The sequence below is a fragment of the Dama dama genome, chromosome 24 (genome assembly GCF_033118175.1).
Source record: "Dama dama isolate Ldn47 chromosome 24, ASM3311817v1, whole genome shotgun sequence".
Lineage (NCBI taxonomy): Eukaryota > Metazoa > Chordata > Mammalia > Artiodactyla > Cervidae > Dama > Dama dama.
Window position 1 is genome coordinate 12,983,181 of NC_083704.1, and position 21,075 is coordinate 13,004,255.

At 43.2% G+C, this 21,075-nt stretch overlaps 1 protein-coding gene across 1 annotated transcript; it reads left to right on the forward strand.

Annotated features, from left to right (window-relative positions):
- The first annotated feature begins 3,645 nt into the window (after positions 1-3,645).
- LOC133046150 (large ribosomal subunit protein eL39-like) lies at positions 3,646-3,962 on the forward strand. Its single transcript, XM_061129090.1, has one exon. It carries the CDS (start codon positions 3,660-3,662, stop codon positions 3,813-3,815), a length of 156 nt encoding a protein of 51 aa, XP_060985073.1. The 5' UTR covers positions 3,646-3,659; the 3' UTR covers positions 3,816-3,962.
- Positions 3,963-21,075: the final 17,113 nt, after the last annotated feature.

Genomic DNA, 21,075 nt, shown 5'->3' on the forward strand with positions numbered 1-21,075 from the left:
TGGGAATACTCAAACTTAGCTAGAGAAAGAAACATACAACCTGTTATCAAAAAAGCCCAATATTCCAGGAAAATTTTGTTCTACTAACAGGGAGAAAGAAAACCAAATTCCAGGGAATTTCCTGGCTGGCCAGTGGTTAGGACTCAGAGCTCTCACTGCTGAGGGTGCAGGTTCAATCCCTGATCCCGAAACTAAGATCCCACAAGCTGCATGGCAGGGCAGGAAGAAAAAAAAAAATTCCCATCTTCTACCAGTTTACTATTAGTAACAAAGTTTATTTACCTAATTGAGTGATAGTTGCTCAGTCATGCCTGACTCTTTGCAACCCCATGGACTGTAGCCTGCCAGGCTCCTCTGTTCATGGAATTCTCCAGGCAAGATTACTGGAGTGGTTGCCATTTCCTTCTCCAGGGGATCCTCCTGACCCAGGTATCCTGCATTGCAGGAGAGTCTTTACCATCTGAGCCACCACAGAAGCCTACTATTAAGAGACATTTCTAAGTATAAAGACAGGTCAACTTAAAAAGTATCAGCAGATACATGCTTGACTTTATGTTATAATCTATTAATACATCAGAATATGTAATGAATCCATACACCTAATTAATTAAATCCATTCTAATTTTAATCACTCCTGACAACATATAAAAGTCTTCTCTTAAAGTTCCCTTTTCTGACAAACCTTTTACCACTTTTTGTATTCATATGATCTCTTATTTTTCCCCATCCAGAAACAGCTCTTGAACAAAATTTTCACCATTTTTCCTCAACAAAAACATCTCCCTTCTTTATACCTTTTCTCATCTACAATGCATATAGTTGCTTTACACTTTGAAATGCTTTCCTCCTCATGCTAGTAGCTTTCATTACATATTTGCAATTTTAACCCTTAAAAGCCTTAACAAAACCAAGAAACAAGTAATTGAACTGTTACACCAGCATTTTCTGATTGAAAACCTTAACATATTCCATAATCTCCAAAAACTTAAATTTTCTCATAGCACCATTTCCCTTTAACGTAGATAGAACAAGATACTGTGTTTAATAAGCCCCAAACATCTTTTGAAGTTCTACCGATTAACCCAAGATTGAAGTCTCAGGCAAAGTGGGCTTTGTTTGTATTTTAAGGACGTGATAAGAGTTCACGTCAAGCTTTCGCCTAGGCACATTTTTGTTCTCTGAGGATTAGAATTCTGAAAACAGTATTTTATCAGCCCAGCTTTGTCTGCTACAAAAACTGTCCTCCACATCAGACACACATCAGAACCAATCTACAAAATGCCCAAATAGCACACTTCATACTCAAAAGAGAAGCTATCCGGGTGCACACTGGGGGACTTAGAGATGTCTTGGAACTTGTCAGCTCTCGTCAGAGGTGTCTTTTCATTCCACCAAGGAAAACCATAGTGTGGCCATCAGCGCTGAGCAGGGAAGAAACAGAAAGGATCCCCAAAACAAATGGTTTCCACTGGGAACGTCCTCTCAAACCAGCGCATCATGAAGGTGGTGCCTTGGCTCGGGAACGACTCCCTCCCTACGAGAACACAGCATCACATTGGGCGCCAACATCTGTTAGCGGGACTTCACCACTGGTTTAGTGCTTAAGACTGCATTCCCAATCCAGGGGCCCCATGTTTGTTCCCTGGTCAGGTAACTAGATCTCACATGCTACAACTGTAAAGATCCCTCATGTGGTAGCAAAGATCCTGAGTGCTGCAACAAAGACTCAGTGAAGCCAAAAAAAGTGAGCAGGCACCTCAAGATAGGGCAAGATCTCCAAAATACAATACTCTTTGGAATACAGATAGATAGACATGGGTTCAATACCTTTCAAAAGTACAAACGTTGAAATCCAATAAAATAAGACTCAAGAAAGAAAAAAAAATCTGTTCGTAGGTCCAGGTGCTCGCAGCTTAAAAACCAGTAAGCAAGCAAGAAACACCTGGAGTAACAGACAAGTTTGGCCTTGGAGTGCAGAATGAAGCAGGTCAAAGAAAAATAGAGTTTTGCCAAGAGAACACACTGGTCATAGCAAACACCCTCCTCCAACAACACAAGAGAAGACTCTACACATGGACATCACCAGATGGTCAATACCGAAATCAGACTGATTATATTCTTTGCAGTCAAAGGTGGAGAAACTCTATACAGTCAGCAAAAACAAGACCAGGAGCTGACTGTGGCTCAGATCATCAACTCCTTAATACCAAATTCAGACTTAAATTGAAGAAAGTAGGGAAAACCACTAGATCATTCAGGTATGACCTAAATCAAATCCCTTATGATTATACAGTGGAAATGAAAAATAGATTTAAGGGACTAGATCTGATAGACAGAATGCCTGATGAACTAGGGATAGAGGTTCATGACATTGTAAAGGAGACAGGGATCAAGACCATCCTCAAGAAAAAGAAATGCCAAGAAGCAAAATGGCTGTTTGAGGAGGCCTTACAAATAGCTGTGAAAAGAAGAGAAGCAAAAAGCAAAGGAGAAAAGGAATTTCCATTTGAATGTGGAGTTCCAAAGGATAGCAAGGAGAGATAAGAAAGCCTTCTTCAGTGATCAGTGCGAAGAAATAGGGGAAAACAATAGAATGGGAAAGACTAGAGATCTCTTCAAGAAAATTAGAGATACCAAGGGAACATTTCATGCAAAGATGGGCTTAATTAAGGACAGAAATGGTATGGACCTGACAGAAGCAGAAGATACTAAGAAGAGATGGCAAGAATACACAAAAGAACTGTACAAAAAAGATCTTCACGACCCAGATAATCATGATGGTGTGATCACTCACCTAGAGCCAGACATCCTGCAAGGTGAAGTCAAGTGGGCCTTAGGAAGCATCACTAGGAACAAAGCTAGTGGAGGTGATGGAATTCCAGTTGAGCTATTTCAAATCCTAAAAAATGCTGTGAAAGTGCTGCACTCAATATGTCAGCAAATTTGGAAAACTCAGCAGTGGCCACAGGACTGGAAAAGGTCAGTTTTCATTCCAATCCCAAAAAAGGCAATGCCAAAGAATGCTCAAACTACCGCACAATTGCACTCATCTCACACGCTAGCAAAGTAATGCTCAAAATTCTCCAAGCCAGTCTTCAATAGTGTGTGACCCATGAACTTCCAGATCTTCAAGCTGGTTTTAGAAAAGGCAGAGGAACCAGAGACCAAATTGCCAACATCTCCTGGATCATCGACAAAGCAAGAGAGTTCAGAAAAACATCTATTTCTTCTTTATTAACTATCCAAAGCCTTTGACTGTGTGATCACAATAAACTGGAAAATTCTGAAAGAGATGGGAATACCAGACCACCTGACCTGCCTCTTGAGAAATCTGTATGCAGGTCAGGAAGCAACATTTAGAACTGGACATGGAACAACAGACTGGTTCCAAATAGGAAAAGGAGTACGTCAAGGCTGTACATTGTCACCCTGCTTATTTAACTTATATACAGAGTACATCATGAGAAACACTGGGCTGGATGAAGCACAAGCTGGAATCAAGATTGCCGAGAGAAATATCAGTAACCTCAGATATGCAGATGACACCACCCTTAAGGCAGAAAGTGAAGCAGAACTAAAGAGCCTCTTGATGAAAGTGAAAGAGGAGAGTGAAAAAGTTGGCTTACAGCTCAACATTCAGGTTGAGTTCTGTCCGCACCATGTCTTCTCATAAGACTTTCAGGATCAAGCAATTCCTGGCCAAGAAGCAAAAGCAGAATCGTCCCATTCCTCAATGGATTCGAATGAAAACTGGCAATAAAATTAGGTACAACTCCAAGAGAAGACATTGGAGAAGAACCAAGCTGGGTCTATAAGAAGCCTCACATAAAAAGTGGCACACATGTTAAGATCACTTATTTAAGCAGCCGTATCACAGTGAGAACATCACTACTGTAATGCTTGGCTCCTGATGTTTCTTATTTCCTCACTATCAGTCTGAGACCAGTAATAAATATGATATGTTACGTTGGAAAAAAAAAAAAAGCTCAACATTCAGAAAACTAAGATCATGGTATCCAGTCCCATCACTTCATGGCAAATAGATGGGAAAACAGTGGAAACAGTGGCTGACTTTATTTTGGGGGGCTCCAAAATCACTGTAAATGGTGACCGCAGTCATGAAATTTAAAGACGCTTACTCCTTGGAAGGAAAGTTATGACCAACCTAGGCAGAATATTAAAAAGCAGAGACATTACTTTGCCAACAAAGGTCTGTCTAGTCAAGGCTGTGGTTTTTCCAGTAGTCATGTATGGATGTGAGAGTTGGACTATAAAGAAACCTGAGCACCAAAGAATTGATGCTTTTGAACTGTGGTGTTGGAGAAGACTCTTGAGAGTCCCTTGGACTGCAAGGAGATCCAACCAGTCCATCCTAAAGGAGATCAGTCCTGGGTGTTCACTGGAAGGACTGATGTTGAGGTTGAAACTCCAATACTTTGGCCACCTGATGCAACGAGCTGATTCATTTGAAAAGACCCTGATGCTGGGAAAGATTGAGGGCAGGAGGAGAAGGGGACGACAGAGGATGAGATGGTTGGATGGCATCACCGACTCAATGGACATGAGTTTGGGTGGACTCCGGGAGTTGATGATGGACAGGGAAGCCTGGCATGCTGAAGTTCATGGGGTTGCAAAGAGTCAGACACGACTGAGCGACTGAACTGAACTGAACTGAACTGAAACAAGCAAGGCTGGTGGAAAGGAAAATTAGCTTTATTCTGAATGCAGGTAACCTGGAGAGGAGGGCAGACTTCTGTCTGAAAACCAACTCCCCACCAACCCCACACAATCCTCGGACAAAAGCTTTCCTAGGCTCCTTGCAGAAACAAAAGGGTCAGGTTTGACAGTCATCTTGAAATTGGTCACAGGTAGTCTGACCGGCATCATCTTGATTGTCATAAGCACATTCAGTCTTCAATTGCAGGGTTGGTTTGTCCCCATTTCTTTGATGCCAGTTCTCAGAACTGCGGCAGCTTATGTCATGGCTATGGTCTGGTTCTCATGTAGTTAACTTCTTCCACCTGGTGGGGGCTTCAGCCTCTAACATGCAGCTCACAGGGTATGGTTCAGAGTATTATCTATCGCCCTTGAGGAGAAACTGAAGGTCCTTGACTTTGCTTAATGACTAATCTACTATTAGCCATTAAGTTAAAGTTCAACACCATTCAGAAAATAAGATCATGGCATCCGGTCCCATCACTTCATGGCAAATTATTTAGTCTTGTCGGACTGTTTTCCTTTATTTCTGCATTCTCTCACTTGTCTGATTAAACTTATTCTTTGGCTAAAGTTTTTCCACAGACAAAAGGCAGGAGGAGGAAGCACAGTTCTGCTCCACTTCAAAAGCTTCCTTTTGGGGAAAAGGCCTCCCCTGGCTGCCCCTTGTCTGGAGTCTGAGTTTTCCAGGCCTCCTCTCTTGGAGAAGGAAATAGGTGTTTTCTTCCTTTCTGCCCTTCACTAAGAACAGTGTGAAAATCCCTGAAACCCAACAGTGGCTGGGAATTCCCTGGCGGTCCAATGGTTAAGACTTGTTGCTTTCACTGCTGTGGCCTGAGTTGGATCCCTGTTCGGAAGACTAAGATCCTGCAAGCTGTGTGGCATGACACAGAAAGAAAGAAAAAGGAACAGTGGCTTTGTGGTTCAGGAATCCAAGGTCACCAGCAGCCCCTCATTTGGCCTCTATGAGTCCCTCAGACACCACCGAAGTGGAGTGGCTGTTGGCTAGCTTGATATTTCTTGTATGATAACTGTTCTGTCCACTTGAAGTCAGAAAGTCTTCTAGAACTCTGAGTATGGGTTGTCTTTATCTATCATCTATCTACCTATCTATCTATAACTCCAGGCCAGGCTGATCAGGAAAATAGTGGGCAGGATTCTAGGAGGAAATAACAAGCTTTGGTTCATGGATTCATAGAGTTAAATTCAAGTCCTTCTGGACCAGAAACAGCTACGAACAGTGGACCTGAGGCCAGAACGGTGAGATTGAGGCCAGAATTTGGGAGAGAAAGTCTACTTTCCTTGGTATAGTCTTTTGTATTTGGGGGAATTTCAACTATGTTTCAGTTCAGTTTAGTTGCTCAGTCGTGTCCGGCTCTTTGTGACCCCATAGACCGCAGCACGCCAGGCCTCCCCATCCATCGCCAACTCCCGGAGCTTACTCAAACTCATGTCCATTGACTCGGTGATGCCATCCAACCATCTCATCCTCTGTCGTCCCCTTTTCCTCCTGCCTTCAATCTTTCCCAGCATCAGGGTCTTTTCCAGTGAGGTCTTTTCCTTTTCGCATCAGGTAGTCAAAGTATTGGAGTTTCAGCTTCAGCATCAGTCCTTCCAATGAATATTCAGGACTGACCTCCTTTAGGATGAACTGGTTGGATCTCCTTGCAGTCCAAGGGACTCTCAAGAGTCTGCTCCAACACCACAGTTCAAAAGTCAACTATGTTTAGCTGTTCAGAAAAAAAATTTGTAAAGGAAGAACAGGGAGGCTAATATGAGGAGCCACCGGGAGAATGGTCTCAGGACCCCCACCCATCAAAGGCAGGGGCCTTAAATACGACAGGTGAGTATTTGGAGCCCAGAAAGCCCTGGTGGCTGGCTTTCCTTCATAGGCCATCCAGAATTCCCTTTGCTGGAAAGGGAAAGGACATTTTGGGACTTCCCTGCTGGTCCAGTAGCTAAGACTCCACGATCCTAATGCAGGAGCCTGGGTTCCATCCCTGGTCAGGGAACTAGATCCCCCATGCTGCAACTAATCAGCCAAATACATAAATTATTAAATATTTTTTAAAAAGAAAGAAAAGGGGGATTTTTTTTTTCTTTTCCTTTCTTTTTTTTGCCACGGCATGTAGTATGCAAGATCTTAGTTCCCCAACCAGGGACTGAACCCATGGCCCCTGTAAGAGAAGATCAGAGTTCTAATCACTGGACAACCAGGGAATTCTTAAGGGATTTCTTCATTATGATCCAAAATAGCCATGAATTTAGGGTGCTGCTTGGCTGGACTTTCAGAATCAGATTCAGAATCACTTTCAGAATCCCACTCTGTTGGAGAAAGCCCCTAATTAGATGGAGCGGCCCTGACCCGACCTGCAGAGCTAGTGTCTCTCTTTTTAGAGAGTGATCCCACTGAATTAAAATTCAATTAATCAGATTTTAAGGGCAAGAAAGACTATTTGTGAAAAATCATTAAACAGCACATAAAATCCTTTGAGGAAGGGGGACTACTAGAAGGACAGCCTGGCTTTTGTTAAGATACTTTGGGCCCAATGAGTTAACTTTTTTGAGGAATTTTAACAAGATAGTGGTCAAAGTGGAATTTGTCCATGTCGTTTATTTAAGGTTTTACAAGGCCCTGCAAAGCGTCCTCCCCTGAGTCTGGACAAGAAGAGAGTTTAGTAACAACGTGGTGAGACCTACGAGGAAACCAAGCAATTGGCCTCGATGTCACAAAAATGTCAGGTCTTGGGAATTCCCTGGCAGGCCAGTGGTTTGGACTCTGGGCTTCCACAGCAGGGGGCATGGGTTCCATCCCTGGTCAGGGAACTATGATTCCCCCATGCCTCGTGGGGCAGTAAAAAAAAAAAAAAAAGTCAGGTCCTAAAAGACACAGGAGGGCTGAGGGTCTGCCCTGATTAAAGAGGATTGTATAGCATGGGAAACTCTACTCAATGTTATGTGCCAGCCTGGATGGGAGGAGGGTTTGGAAGAGAAAGGATTCATGTATGTGTATGACTGAGTCTTTTGCTGTCCACGTGTAACTATCACAACACTGTTAATCAGCCATTTTCCAATATAAAATAAAAAGTTTAAAAAAATATAGATAAATAAAATTTTAAAAAATGTTTAAAGTGTGTATTTTACTGCTGAAAGAAATAGAGACACATATAAAAAAAAATAAAATAAAAGAGGACTGGAGAGACAGGACCTCGGACTGTGGCCTGTGGTCCTGGACTGGATCCTAGGAAGGGAAAAACAAACTCGCCCGGAAAGGAGCTGATTAAGACAACTGGTGAAATGTGAATACAGTCTGTGGATGAGATAGTAGTCTTGTAGCAATGCTAAATTTCCTGATTCAGACACTGTACTTTGGTTACATAAGATAATGTTTGTATGCTTAGGAAAGGCACAGGAAGTGATTAAGAACAGAGAAGGGCATCGTACTCCCTCCCAAATGGTTCACAAAGACAATTTTTAACCTATAACTATAGGTATTTTATTTTACATCTATCTATATTTTATACATAGCTACACATTTAACATATATACATGCACAATACATATATATTATGTACTATATACATGTTATATGTATATAATAATACACACGTATGGGACTTCTCTAGTGATCCAGTGGTTAGGACTCTATGCTTCCAATGCAGGGGCCCCGGGTTTGATCCCTGGTTAGGGAACTTGGATCCCTAGCCAAAAATGAATTAATTAACTAAAATAATTATAATACACATGTATATATGGAGAGGGAGAGAGGGTGTGACCATGAATATGGGGAAAAGGTTCATCTTTAGGGATCCTGGGTGAAGGATAGATGGGAATTCTTTGAATGTCATTGTAATTTTTCTCTACATTTAAAGTCATTTTGAAATACGAAGTTATAAAAAATAAAAATCAGTAAAACTAATAAATTACGAAGAGAGAAAACCTAGGAAAGGGGACTTCCCTGGTGGTCCGGTGGCTAAGACTCTGTGCTCCCAATGCAGGGGGCCCAGGTTCCATCCCTGGTCAGGGAACTAGACCTCATACGCCTCAACTAAGAGTTTGCATGGCCCTACTAAAAGATCCCACATGCTGCAATGAAGATCGAGGATCCTAAGTGTGACAATTAAGACTGGGCACAGGCAAAAAAAAAAAAAGAATTGCTAAGAGAGAAGGTAAGAGGTAGGAAGGAACGAAGGAACAAAGAAGGAAGAAAAGTTTATGGTACTAAAGGAAACAGACAAAGTGTTCATGTCTGATGACACATTTATTGGTTTCCTCCTGCCCGAAAATAGGTACCAACAAACTGCACAGGAATTAGGAAGCCCGCTAAGAGAGATCTGTAAGCAGAGTGGGAAGACCAAAGTCACCTGCCAGCAACCACTGAAAATGCATGGTCATCCATGAGTCTAGAGTTCAACCAAGACTTCCTGAAGGCCACTGGAGCCCAGACCCCAACTGATGACTTAGCTCCCCCTCCAAGGAGGGACGGATGTGTAAAGTGACTGCAGTGTGATCTGCAGGAAACAGGACAGAAGCAGGAATGTGGAAGGAAGGCTGCCAGAAATGTCTCCCTCCTCAGGACGAACACTTGAAGTAGGTTTTGGAGGCTGAGTAGGAGTTTTCCAGTAAGGGGACGTTGTGAGCAATAGTAAAGGAGACAGCCTGCCAAGCACAGAGGTGGAAGATAGGATGCAACACTGAGCCATTTGTCAGCAAGTGGTTTTTCACTGAGCCATGGCCACAGGCTGGGGGCTGGACAGGTGAGTCATTGGTGACAGGCTTACAGGAGGTCATGGGTTCTGAGCCGGGGTTGAAAGCAGGGGAGTGGGGGGTTGCCTTGGATGCACAGAAGTCACATTTTGCACACAGACGGAGGAAAGGTCAGGTACAAAAGTGCAGAGGTCGGGAGTGAGCAAATCCCAAGGTGAAGGTCTGGTAAATACCTTGGAGCCTGGAAGTCTGCCCCAGGTGGGGCTGGGCTGGTTTGCTGCTCCCCTGAGCCTGGACATGGCCACTTGAATCTTCAGCCTAGATTGCTATGGTCAGGGGCAAGGCGGCAAAACAAAGGGCTTTACATATTTATAACAGAGAGAACTGAATGGAGAGGTTCGATTGGACAGCTGATAGAACCCAGAGGTCAGGCAGAGCCATGGCCTCCAACCTTTTTGGTACCAAGTACTGGTTCTGTGGAAGATGTTTGTTCCACACACCCGGAATCAGCGGGCCGGTTTGAGGCTGATTCAAGAGCACTACATTCACTGTGCACTTAATTTCTAATCTAATGTCCCAACTAGTAGGACAGGAGGTACCGGTCTGCCGCCCTGAGCTCCAGCCGGAAGCCACTGCCACTTCAGCTGGCTGGAAGGCCAAAGGAGGGGATGGACTTACTGAACCCAGGGGTCCCCTGCTGGAAGGCGGAATCACAGCAGGCCTGGAGATGGAACCAGGAAGAGATGCAACTATGGCTGGAGACTAGAGCTGCTACCCAAGGCAGAGAGAGGAGGGGAGAAAGCCCTGGACTTTCTCTTCTTTTCGTTCTCTACTCAACTGTATGTGTGTGTATACGGTGCCCAGCTATGTTCAACTCTTTGCAACTCCATAGACTATTACCTGCCAGACTCCTCTGTCCATGGCATTTTCCAGTAAAGAATACTAGAGTGAAAAAAAAAATTTGAAAAAAAAAAGAATACTAGAGTGGGTTGCCATGCCCTTCTCCAGGGGGTCTTCCTGACCCAGGGATCGAACCTGCATTTCTTTTTTTTTTTTTGAACCTGCGTTTCTTGTGTTTCCTGCATTGGCAGGCGAATTCTTCACCTCTAGAGCCACCTGGGAAGTGTGTGTTAGTGGCTCAGAGTGTCAGACTCTGCGACCCCATGGACTGAAGCCCGCCGGGTTCCTCTATTCATGGGATTTCTCAGGCAAGTATACTGGAGTGGGTTGCCATTGCCTTCTCCATGGGATCCTCCCAACCCAGGTACTGAACCCCGGTCCCCTGTATTGCAGGCAGATTCTTTACCAACTAAGTCACCAGGGAAGCCCCCTCTAATCAACTACTGGTCTCCTATTAGCCAAACCCAGCCAGAATCTGACTCAGGAACCTGGGAGCAGGACCCAAAGTTATCAGCCCTCTGAGACTCAGAACAGAGCTGGGCAGAGAACAGACCTGAGGGCATACAGGACCAGAAGCAGCCTAGCCAGGACGTCTCTGGGGGTTGCTTTCTGTCCTACACATAGGTGGCACAGTCCTTTTAGTACCATGATCAAGCCAAATTCACTCAATTCCCCAACAGTCTGTAACCAGGGAAATGTATCCAGGTATCCAACTACTCAGGCAAAAAACTTTGGAGTCATCCCCTTTCCCACCTCTTGACTGCTATCTTTTTTTCATCCAAGCCATCAGCACGTCTTACTAACTCTACTTTCAAACTGTAGTGTATTTAATTACCTTGAGTAGGCACATTTTTCCATGTGGTAATCATGGTATATGCATGTTATCGATTGCCTGCCGCCTTCTAAACCATTCCAAAACGTAGTTGCATAAACGATCACCATTTTACTATGCTCACAGGCTGTGTGGGTCTGGGATTGAGACAAGCCACAGCAGTGGTGCTGGCTGGTGTCAGCTCCACAATGCCTACAATTTCAACTGGGGAGATTTGAACAGCTGCAGGGACTCCAAGGGTTTGAGGCTAGAGCCATCTAGAGATGACTTCACACACATATCTAACTTCATAGCTGGGAAGCCATGAAGAGTTGGGGCTCCCTGGAAATCTATCTATCTATTCATCCATCATAATCTATCTATTAATCTATCATCTCTCTACCTGTCTATCTCTCCATCCATCATTATAAATGTTCAGAACCTCTCCACATGCCCCCTTTATTATGGTAGCTCAGGGTTTTCAAGATGAGTGTCCCATTGAGCAAAGTCTCGTTACCATGTTGCATCCTAACACAACCTGAAACTCTCAGATGTACAGCAAAGTGATTCATATATATATATTCTTTTTCAGACTCTTCCATTATAGGTTATATTACAGGATATTGAGGGGGGGCTTCCCTTGTAGCTCAGTCGGTAAAGAATCTGCCTGCAGTGCAGGAGACCCAGGTTCAACCCCTGTGATGGAAAGATCCTCTGGAGAAGGAAATGGCAACTCACTCCAGTATCCTTGCCTGGATAATCTCATGGACAGAGGAGCCTGGTGGTCTGTAGTCCATGGGGTCGCAAAGAGTTGGGCATGACTGAGTGACTAACACTCACTCACTTATAAGACATTGAATATAATTCTCTGTACTATACAGTAGGACCTTGCTGTTTATCTGTTTTGTTATTTATTTATTTATTTATTTTGTTTGGCAATGGGATCAGAAAAATCTGGATTCTGGTTTAATCCACACAGCCATTTCTTCTCTTTCTCTTTCTTCCCTTGTTTGCCTTTCCTTTCCCTCTCCATCAGTGGCTTCCTTCGCCTGCCCTCTTTCCCAGACACACGGACATGGGTTCCCCCCCAGAGCTGAGCCAGTGAGAAAGCAGGTGTTTCCAGGTCCCCCAGGGAAGCTACTCCATGCATCCCGACCCTGAGACCTTCCAGCAAGGTGGTTTTGTCACTAAGCCGTGTTCGACTCTTGTGACCCCATGGAATGTAGCCTGCCAGGCTTCTCTGTCCATGGGATTCTCCAGGCAAGAATACTGGAGTGGGTTGCCATTTCCTTCTCCATGTTTTATTTTTTAAATTATTTTTATTTTTGGCCACGAGGCATGTGGGATCTTAGTTCCCTGACCAGGGACCGAACTCACACTTTTTGCATTGGCAGCAGGGAGTCTTAACCACTGGACTGCCAGGGAATTCTCCTTGTTTATTTATTTTATATCAGGTTGTACATATCTGTTAATACCAATTCCCAATTTACTAGCATGTATTTTATCCCAATTTTATAGAAAAGGGAAACAAGATGTAGAGAAAGATTTTTACATACAGTAAGAAATTCACAATCCTTAAAAGAATAAATTGACATGGTCCTAGATTCTTCACCTTTTACTACTAAATTCAAGCACTGGTCTTTGGGTGTCTGACCTTGACGTTCTAGTTTATGCAATGTCTTCAGAGAATTCTATGCACCAGCCACTGTGATGGAACCATTGGGCCAGAAGTGCTCTAGGTTTAGTAGTAGTGATTCTGCCAAAGTTGATGTTGTAACATGAATATGGAAATGTCAAAAATTAGCAGAGGTCTTGGTCTATATATCAGCAGACAATTTTGTCAGTTTTGTCAGTATATTTTGCAGCCTTAAAGTCCTCAGTGACAAGTTTCTTCTGATGTGTTCTAATTCTAGGGTTTTAACTCTTTGTATCTTCAATGTTAAGACTTGTCTGCTAGAGGTCTTTATTCTTTAAAACTCCTTTTGAGGAACTTCTCTGTGGTCCAGTGGCTAAGACTCCATGCTCCCAAGGCAGGGGGCCTGGGTTCCCTCGCTGGTCAGAGAGCTAGATTCTACAAGCTGCAACTAAGATCTGGCACAGTCAAATAAAATACATATATATTTTTAAAGTGATTAAAATAGTAAATTAGGAAAAAAAAAAAAAACAACTCCTTTTGTTTTCTGCAATACTATCTGTGGTCAACAAAAAAGATTCTTCCTCTGCTTCAATATTTGATAGTTGACATCTAAAGGGAATTCTCCGTATATAAAACCCATACTCTGTGAAGATTATGGAAAATGGCATCTTTCAGATTTCTAGAAGTTTAAGTGTCATGCAACAAAGCAGGAACCCCTGTTTCTCTTATGGACCTCATTTCAGTATACCATTTACAGTGTGACAGAATGTATAATGTAAGATTTCTCTTGTTCTGTAGTTTATATTTATTTACACATTCTTTTTGAATTGCGTGATTTAGAAATTTTCTTCCTTGCTATGATTCACACTTATGTAGGAGAGCACTTATGATTGAATTAAACTTTTGGTTTGATTGCATTTGCACTATATTAAATTTTTTAATGCAGTTCTGATTTTTAAAAAATATTTATTTATTTATTTATTTGGCCTCATTGGGTCTTACTCACTGCACTTGAGATCTTTGATCTTCACTGCAGCATGTGGGATCTTTAGTTGTGGCATGTGAACTATTGGTTAAAGCATGTGGGATGTAGTTCCTGACCAGGGATTGAACCTGAGCCCCCTGCATTGAGAGTACAGACTGTTGGCCATTGGACCACCAGGGAAGTCCTCATTTTGGACTGGACTGAAATAAGCCATGTCTTAATGTATGTGATAAACATTTAAAACTTTAATCCATGAGGTTCTCTTTTTTGGCTCTGTACATCAAATGCGTTAGTTCTTTGGTGAGTGTGTAAGATTTAATAGTTCCATTGTGTGACTTGACAATGACATTTTGGGAAACATTTCCAGCTGTAATGTTGTCTATAGTAGTTCTCATCGGATACTAGACTTTTTAAAACCACTTTTCTAATAAATTTTGTTGTGAAAACTTAAAAAAAGCTGACAAACTGAGCTTCATTAAAATGTAAAATTCATTCAAAAGAGAATGAAAACACAGACTGGGAGAAAAATCTTAGCAAAGCATATATCTGATAAAGGATTCACAGCCAAAATGCATAAAGAACTCTCAATTAATAAGGAAGCAAAAAACCCAATTTTTAAAAAGCAAAAGCTATAAACAGACACTGCACCAAAGAAGATCTATGATTTTTAAATAAAACACATGAAAAGAGCTCAATATCATTAGCCATCAGGGAAATGCAAATTAAAGCCACAGTGAGCTACCACCATTCACCTATAAGAATGGCTAAAATGAAATAAAACACGTAACGGACTGTACAAAGTTTGGTGAGGATGTGGACAAGACTGAACTCATGTTCTGTGGGTAGAAATGTCAAACGGTGCAAGCACTATTTAAAACTACTTTGTGGTTCCTTGAAAAATTAATATACACCTGCCATGTGATGCAGCCATTCCACACACATGTATTTTTCCAAGAGAAAATACGTACTAGTCCAAAGAAAGATTTGTGTATGAATATTTACAGCAATCGTATTTGTAATAGCCAAAGCTTGAAAACAAACCCAAATGGCCCATAAACCAAAATGATCAAGCAAACTGGTAAATCCGCAAATTGCAGAGCATTCATATCATGGAATACTACTCGGCAATAGTATTACTGAGCAGAAAGAGAGTACTTATCCGCACATCATTAGGAATTAATCACAAAGAAATTATGCTGACAAATCGGAAGATTGGAAGTGACACATACACAGTGCTATATATATATAATAGATAACTGATAAGGACCTACTGTATAGCACAGGGAACGCTACTCAGTACTCTGCAATGACCTATATGGGAAAAGAATCTTAAAAAGAGTGGATATATGTACATGTATAATGAAATCACTTTTCTGTACACCCAAAACTAACACAATATTGTAAATCAACTATACTTCAATAAAAAGTAAAAACAAATAGCAAAGTAATTATGCTGAGTTAAAGAAGCCAGAGCTCCACACCCCCACGAAAAGTACAAATTGTACAAAAGAATATGTATTGTAGGGTTCCATGTACATTAAACTCTAGAAAATGCAAACTGATCTACAGCTATGGAATGCAATGGGTGGTAGCCTGGGGAAAGGTTACATGGAGGGTTTATCAAGGGGTCCAAGAAAACTTCGGGGGAGTGAGATATGTTTGTTCTCTTGGTGTGGTGATACCCATATATCCAAACTTACCAACCTGTGTACTTTTAAAAGTGTGTAGTTAATTTATTGTATGTCAATTATACCTCAATTAAACTGTTTTATTTATTTATTTATTTATTTTGTCATGCAGCTTGTGGGATCTTAGTTCCCTGACTAGGGAGAGAGGCTGGGCCCTCAGCAGTGGAAGGGTTGGAACCACTGGAGTTTCAGGGAATTCCCTAAAGCTGTTTGAATAAAAGCTGTTTAAGTTGTTTTGAAAGAAAGAGAGAGATGAAGGAAAGGAGGAAGAAAGAAAGGAGGGAAGGGAAGGAAGGAGGGCGAGAGGAAGGAAGGAAGAAGAAATTTAGGGATGTTAATCTGGCAGAAAATGTGGGGCAGGAGGGGATGGCAGTGTCCATTTATTTCCTGCTGTGTAACAAATGACCCCCAAATTTAGTGGCTTACAACATCCACTGTGTTATTGTATTTCACAATTTTGTGAATCTGGAATTCAGATTGGCTCAGTGGAGTGAAGCTCAGTGATACCAACTGGGTGATATTCAGATTAGGATGGTCTAGGCGATCCAGGGTGGCTTCTGCCATATGCCTGGCACCTCGGAGGGGGACGGCAGGGAGGCTGGGCTCCAGTGGTCCCCTCTCTCTGTCCACGGTGATTCAGGGACCCTCCATGTGGTCTCTTCCCCCTTGGCTTCCTCTTCCTTGAGCCACTATGGAGACCAAGGTGGAAGCTGTCAGTTCTTCTGGAGACTGGGCCAGGAATAGGCATAACATCCCTTCTGCCATACTCTGGATTGGCTGAAACAGCCAGGTGCCAGCCCAGATTCTAGGGGAGGGGCAACAGACCCCACCTCTCAGGGAAAGCCATGAGTTGGAACAGTCAGGCCAGGCTGAAGACTTCCTGGGTCCTAAGCAGTTGAGTCGGGTATCTATGGGTGGTGCGAGGCCCTTGTGTGGAAGACTTACAGAAAGGGAGATTTGAGATAGGGCAGAGAGGTCCTTAGGCTTCCTGGTGGCTCAGTGGTAAAGAATGTGCCTGCCAACACAGGAGACTCAGATTGGATTCCTGGGTCGGGAAGATTCCCTGGAGAAGGAAATGGCAACCCACTACAGTATCCTTGCCTGGGAAATCCCATGGACAGAGGAACCTGGCCGGCTTACAGTCCATGGCGTTGGAAAAGAGTGGGATGTGACTCAGTGACTAAACAACAACAGAGAGGTCCTTGGCCATCAGGTTGAGCAGTCTGACTTCTTTAGGTAAAAGGGAGCCCTTTCAGCTACAAAATTGGAGACTCTGGAATAAGAGGCTGGTCAGGCTTAACAGTATGTATTGATCTATGAATCTTTTGATTTTCTGCTATATTTATTTAAAAGACAACTTTTATAGTTTTTGCCCCCCCCCACTATGAAAGACACACATTTCATTTCATGAAACAGGATGAGAGCTTAGCTTAAACCTGGTGGGCCACACGCAGCCACTGCGGGGTCTTGAGCTGTGAGTGACAGGAGGCAAGACCACATCTCTCCATCATGGAGGGGAAGAAGGACACGATTGGTGATCTGAAATGCTGAGATCCAGGGGAGGGGAGTGATTAGGCAAAGACAAATTTAAGGGGTAGGCAGGCAGTTTGTAAACCCCTCTACTGAATAAACATATTGAAAACAAAAAGGTAATATTTAACTGTGTGCTTGAGCACTTACATGTATTTCGTATTATACTAAGCACTGTATATTTAGCAGCTCATTTAACCCTGATGGGCTAAGTCCTTGGCCCAGTCCTGCTATAAGCATGAGTAATCAGAGGCACAGAGAGGTTAAGTAACTTGCCCAAGATCACACAGTGTTGAGCTGGGAGATAAGCCTGATTGGGCTCTGGAGTACCTTTAACCATTCAAGCTGGATACTGACTTTTCTTTTTTTTTTTTGGATACTGACTTTTCAAGCTTCTTTACTGTAGTCTATAAAGGTCTAGGTTACTAGAGCTTATATATTCTCTGACTTGTTGCTATTCTGGACTCTGGGCTGTTAGAAGCAGCTGATGGAAAAAAAAAAAAAAACAACAAATAAATAAAATAAAACTAAAAAAAAAGCAGCTGATGCATGCTAAGTCACTTCAGTCATGTCCGACTCTTTGCGACCCTATGGACTCATAGCCCACCAGGCTCCTCAGTCCGTGGGGATTCTCCAGGTAAGAATACTGGAGTGGGTTGCCATGCCCTCCTCATTATAATGACTCCAAGGCCAGAGTCAGGGCAGAGTTAAGAGTTGGCCAGGTGTGTTGAACTCCATTCCCCTTCAACTGGCAGGATGCAGACAAGGATTCAAGGGTAGTCTCTTTGGCTGGTAACACTTCCCCTTGCCCCCAGTGGTCCCTCCCCCCCAGTGGTTTAAAAGAGTTATTATGATATAAAGGATTTTTTTTTAATATTCAAAAAGAATATTCTAGTGATTCATGTATTTTAAAATTATGTGAATGTACCCTGAGGATGATGGTGAAAGATGCAATTTTACATCAAAACAAGCTGGTACATCAAATATTTAATGAAAGGATCAGATGCAAAAAACAGATGCAGTCGCTCTGATGGATGGAAATGTGGTGGAACCCCAACCCCAGGGCTGAGAGAGCAGCAGGGGCCACTGTCCTCTTTGAAAAGAAAATATGGTTACAGATGAATTCAAGAAAGAATGCAAATTTACTGCTTACATAATTTTAGGGCTTTTTTTTTTTTTTTTAAAGAAGTAGTTCCTTATTAAAATACAAATGATTTTCAGGTTTCAGAAAGATGTTTAATATTCCCTTTCTAATTTAGGCAAAACTGGACAACTGCTTGTTCCTCTCTTGCTAAGAAAGGGTGTTTATTAGCTAGGATGGCAATGAAAAATTTAATACTAGTTTATAGCAGGGGACTGTCTTTGACCTTTCATCTGGATATACACCTCCCGTTCCTCTCATGGATAAGCTACAGCCTTATTAAAATCTCTTCCTAATTTGGTCTTCATCACTACACCATATTGAAAAAAATCATAACTGTATTTCTCTACAATTGGGATTGAATCAGTTGCTTTAAAAATTTCCCTCTTTCCCAAGGTATGGTGAATTAAGTCTTAATGGAAATTAGAAAAGTGCTAACAATTTACACTGCAGCCCTGCTTCCTGGCAATGTCCTGTCAATTCACCAAAGGAAAGAAAGGGAAGCTACTTCCAGAGGAGAAATCAACCTCTTTTTCCTCCTTCTCTTTTTGCCTTATTCTGAGCAATTGTCCCCAGGAAACTAACCCACTCCCTGCTGTGGAGTTTGATTCCTCTTTCTGGAGTTACAGTCTTCCTGCTCCTTGGAGATGTCTCAGCTGACTTTCCATCTCTGCCATCCACTTGCAAGATATTTAGAGTCATAGGACCAGAAGAGCTGCTAATTCTCCCCTCCCCCTCTCTGGTCATCTTTTTTTTTTTTTTTTTTTAAACCTTTTTAGATGCTGGTGGGTGGGGCCAATCAAGAGGGAGACAGCAGGTCTGGCCCATCCCTTTTCTGACCCTCTGGGGCCATCTTCCTTCTGGCAATTCTCTTCCCCCATCTGTTTTCCTCTTGTTTTTGTTTAAAAAAAAAAAAAAAAGAAATTAAAAACAATCAAAGAAAGGAAAAGAAACAAAAACCACAGAATACATCCACACCTCTGTTGAAGCAAGGCCAGTGTGGTACAAAATTCTGTAGGAAAATTCATGTGCCAGCATGTACGTGTTTATTCTCAGGTCTCAAACTGGAAGAAACTTGTGTTGGCATGAAAAACCCCTAATATTTATTACATTTTTATACTGGAGTGTAGCTGATGCACAATGTTATTTCTAATATTCAAAGCATAAAATGTTTACTTCTCTTTCATTGGTCAAAGAAGGAAATCTGTCCCCCCCTCCCCTGTTTTATTGAGATATAACTGATGTGTTCTGGGTTTATTCGATATTAATTTTTGCACTCCTCCCACATTTGGGTGAATGTTCACTCAGCTCAGATTTGCTCCAGGTGCCAAGGAGACAGTGGCTGAAGACTAGGTCTGCTGGCTTGTCCTAGAATTCTTCCCATCTCAGAGCAGCACCAGGCCCCACAATGGCTTTGTCCCATGAGGGTGGTGTTTCTGCAGCATGGGGCCTTCAGCCTGTTAAGAGTTCCTTCCAGGTTGATCTTTCCCTGTCAATCTCTGTGAAATCTGGTGAGCTGCAAATATGTATGTAGTGTTTTGTCTTTTATATTTCACATTTATGATACAAGCATGGGTTGTTTAGCTTGGGCACCAAGTTATGATTATTTTTTGAACTTAGTTTACAGCCAGTGTAATTCTGCACAGATCTTAAATGGCAGATCCAGAAGTTTTGACAAATGAACACACAAATGCCCCTTCGGCTTCATTTCCCCAGAAGGTTCTCTCCTATCCCCTTCCCCAGTCACTACTCCCTTGGCCTCGAGGGTTCTCTTCCTATCCTCAAAGCTTAGTTATGCCTGATCTAGAATTTTCCGTATATGGAATCACACAGTATGAACTTTGTGTTTGGTTCCTTTCTTCTAACATGATGGTTTTTTGAGATTCATCCAGGTTGTTTGTAGAAGTGGGACCCAAGCTGTCACTCACAGCTTGATGCTGTTAAAACTGGGACAGTCGGTCCACCCGATGGCCTCCACACCATATACCCTCTAAATCGTACTGTTTGGCCCTCTGCACTCCACCAAGTCAGTCTCTCTCCAGGGCCCAGCGAGTTCCTCCCCCAGAACCGCCCAGGCAGCCTCGGGCAGCACCCAGATGGCCGCGGGGCCGTCACCGGGAACCTCCCCCGAACAGCTGCCCTCTGCCCCCTATCTCCCCCCGCCCCCCCCAATAAAACGCCGAAAGAAACCGGCCCTCCTGCAGGTCAAAATTCAGATTCGTTTAATTCCAAACTGCGTGATGTTTTGGTGTTGATCAGATATGCAGAGTCCTTAAGAAAATGTTAAAAAAAAAAGAAAGAAAGAAAGAAAGAAACCGGTGGCTGGGGCGGGGGTGGGGGTGAGATCTCAGGGGCAGTGGATATCAGCCTCTGCAGAACCAGGATTCAGAATGAAATCTTTTCTTTTCTTTTTTAAATAAACGGAAGAGTCGCTCTCCACTCCGAGCTCAGAGGGTTTCAAAGGTCGTCACACTGAAACCCGGGGGCGTTCATCTCCCCTGCGGCCGCGAGGAGGGAGGAGGTTGGAAGGAGGAGGGAGGGAGCACACAAAAGCGAGCCGTGCAGAGAGGGCTAATGTTTCCTGTTTGCCTGGAACCCCCTCCTCTGTGTCCCCTCCCCCAGCCCCCTCCCAGCACTCGGGCGGAAGTGAGTTTGCTCCTTTGGAGATTAAAAGGATTCCGAATTCCGATCAGTCCCAATAACCTACGTACTGAGAGGAGGAGGAGGAGGAGGAGGAGGAGGAGGAGGAAGAGGCGGCAAAGCTGAGAAAGGGGGGACGCGCGCGCGTGCACGCACGCAGCCCGAATCGCGGAGTTGTTCAAAGCCCCGGGCGGTCAGGGCGCACAGCGCGAGCCAAGCCTGGTAGGCGCTACGCTGCCGGGGCCACCCGAGTGTCTCTCGGCGACTCGTTTCAGAAAGAAGATGACGCGGGCGCGGGCCGGCGGCGTTGACCACGCGGCT

Excerpts from the sequence above, each read along its gene's own strand:
- LOC133046150 (XM_061129090.1), top strand. The coding sequence starts at position 3,660 with ATGTCTTCTCATAAGACTTTCAGGATCAAGCAATTCCTGGCCAAGAAG.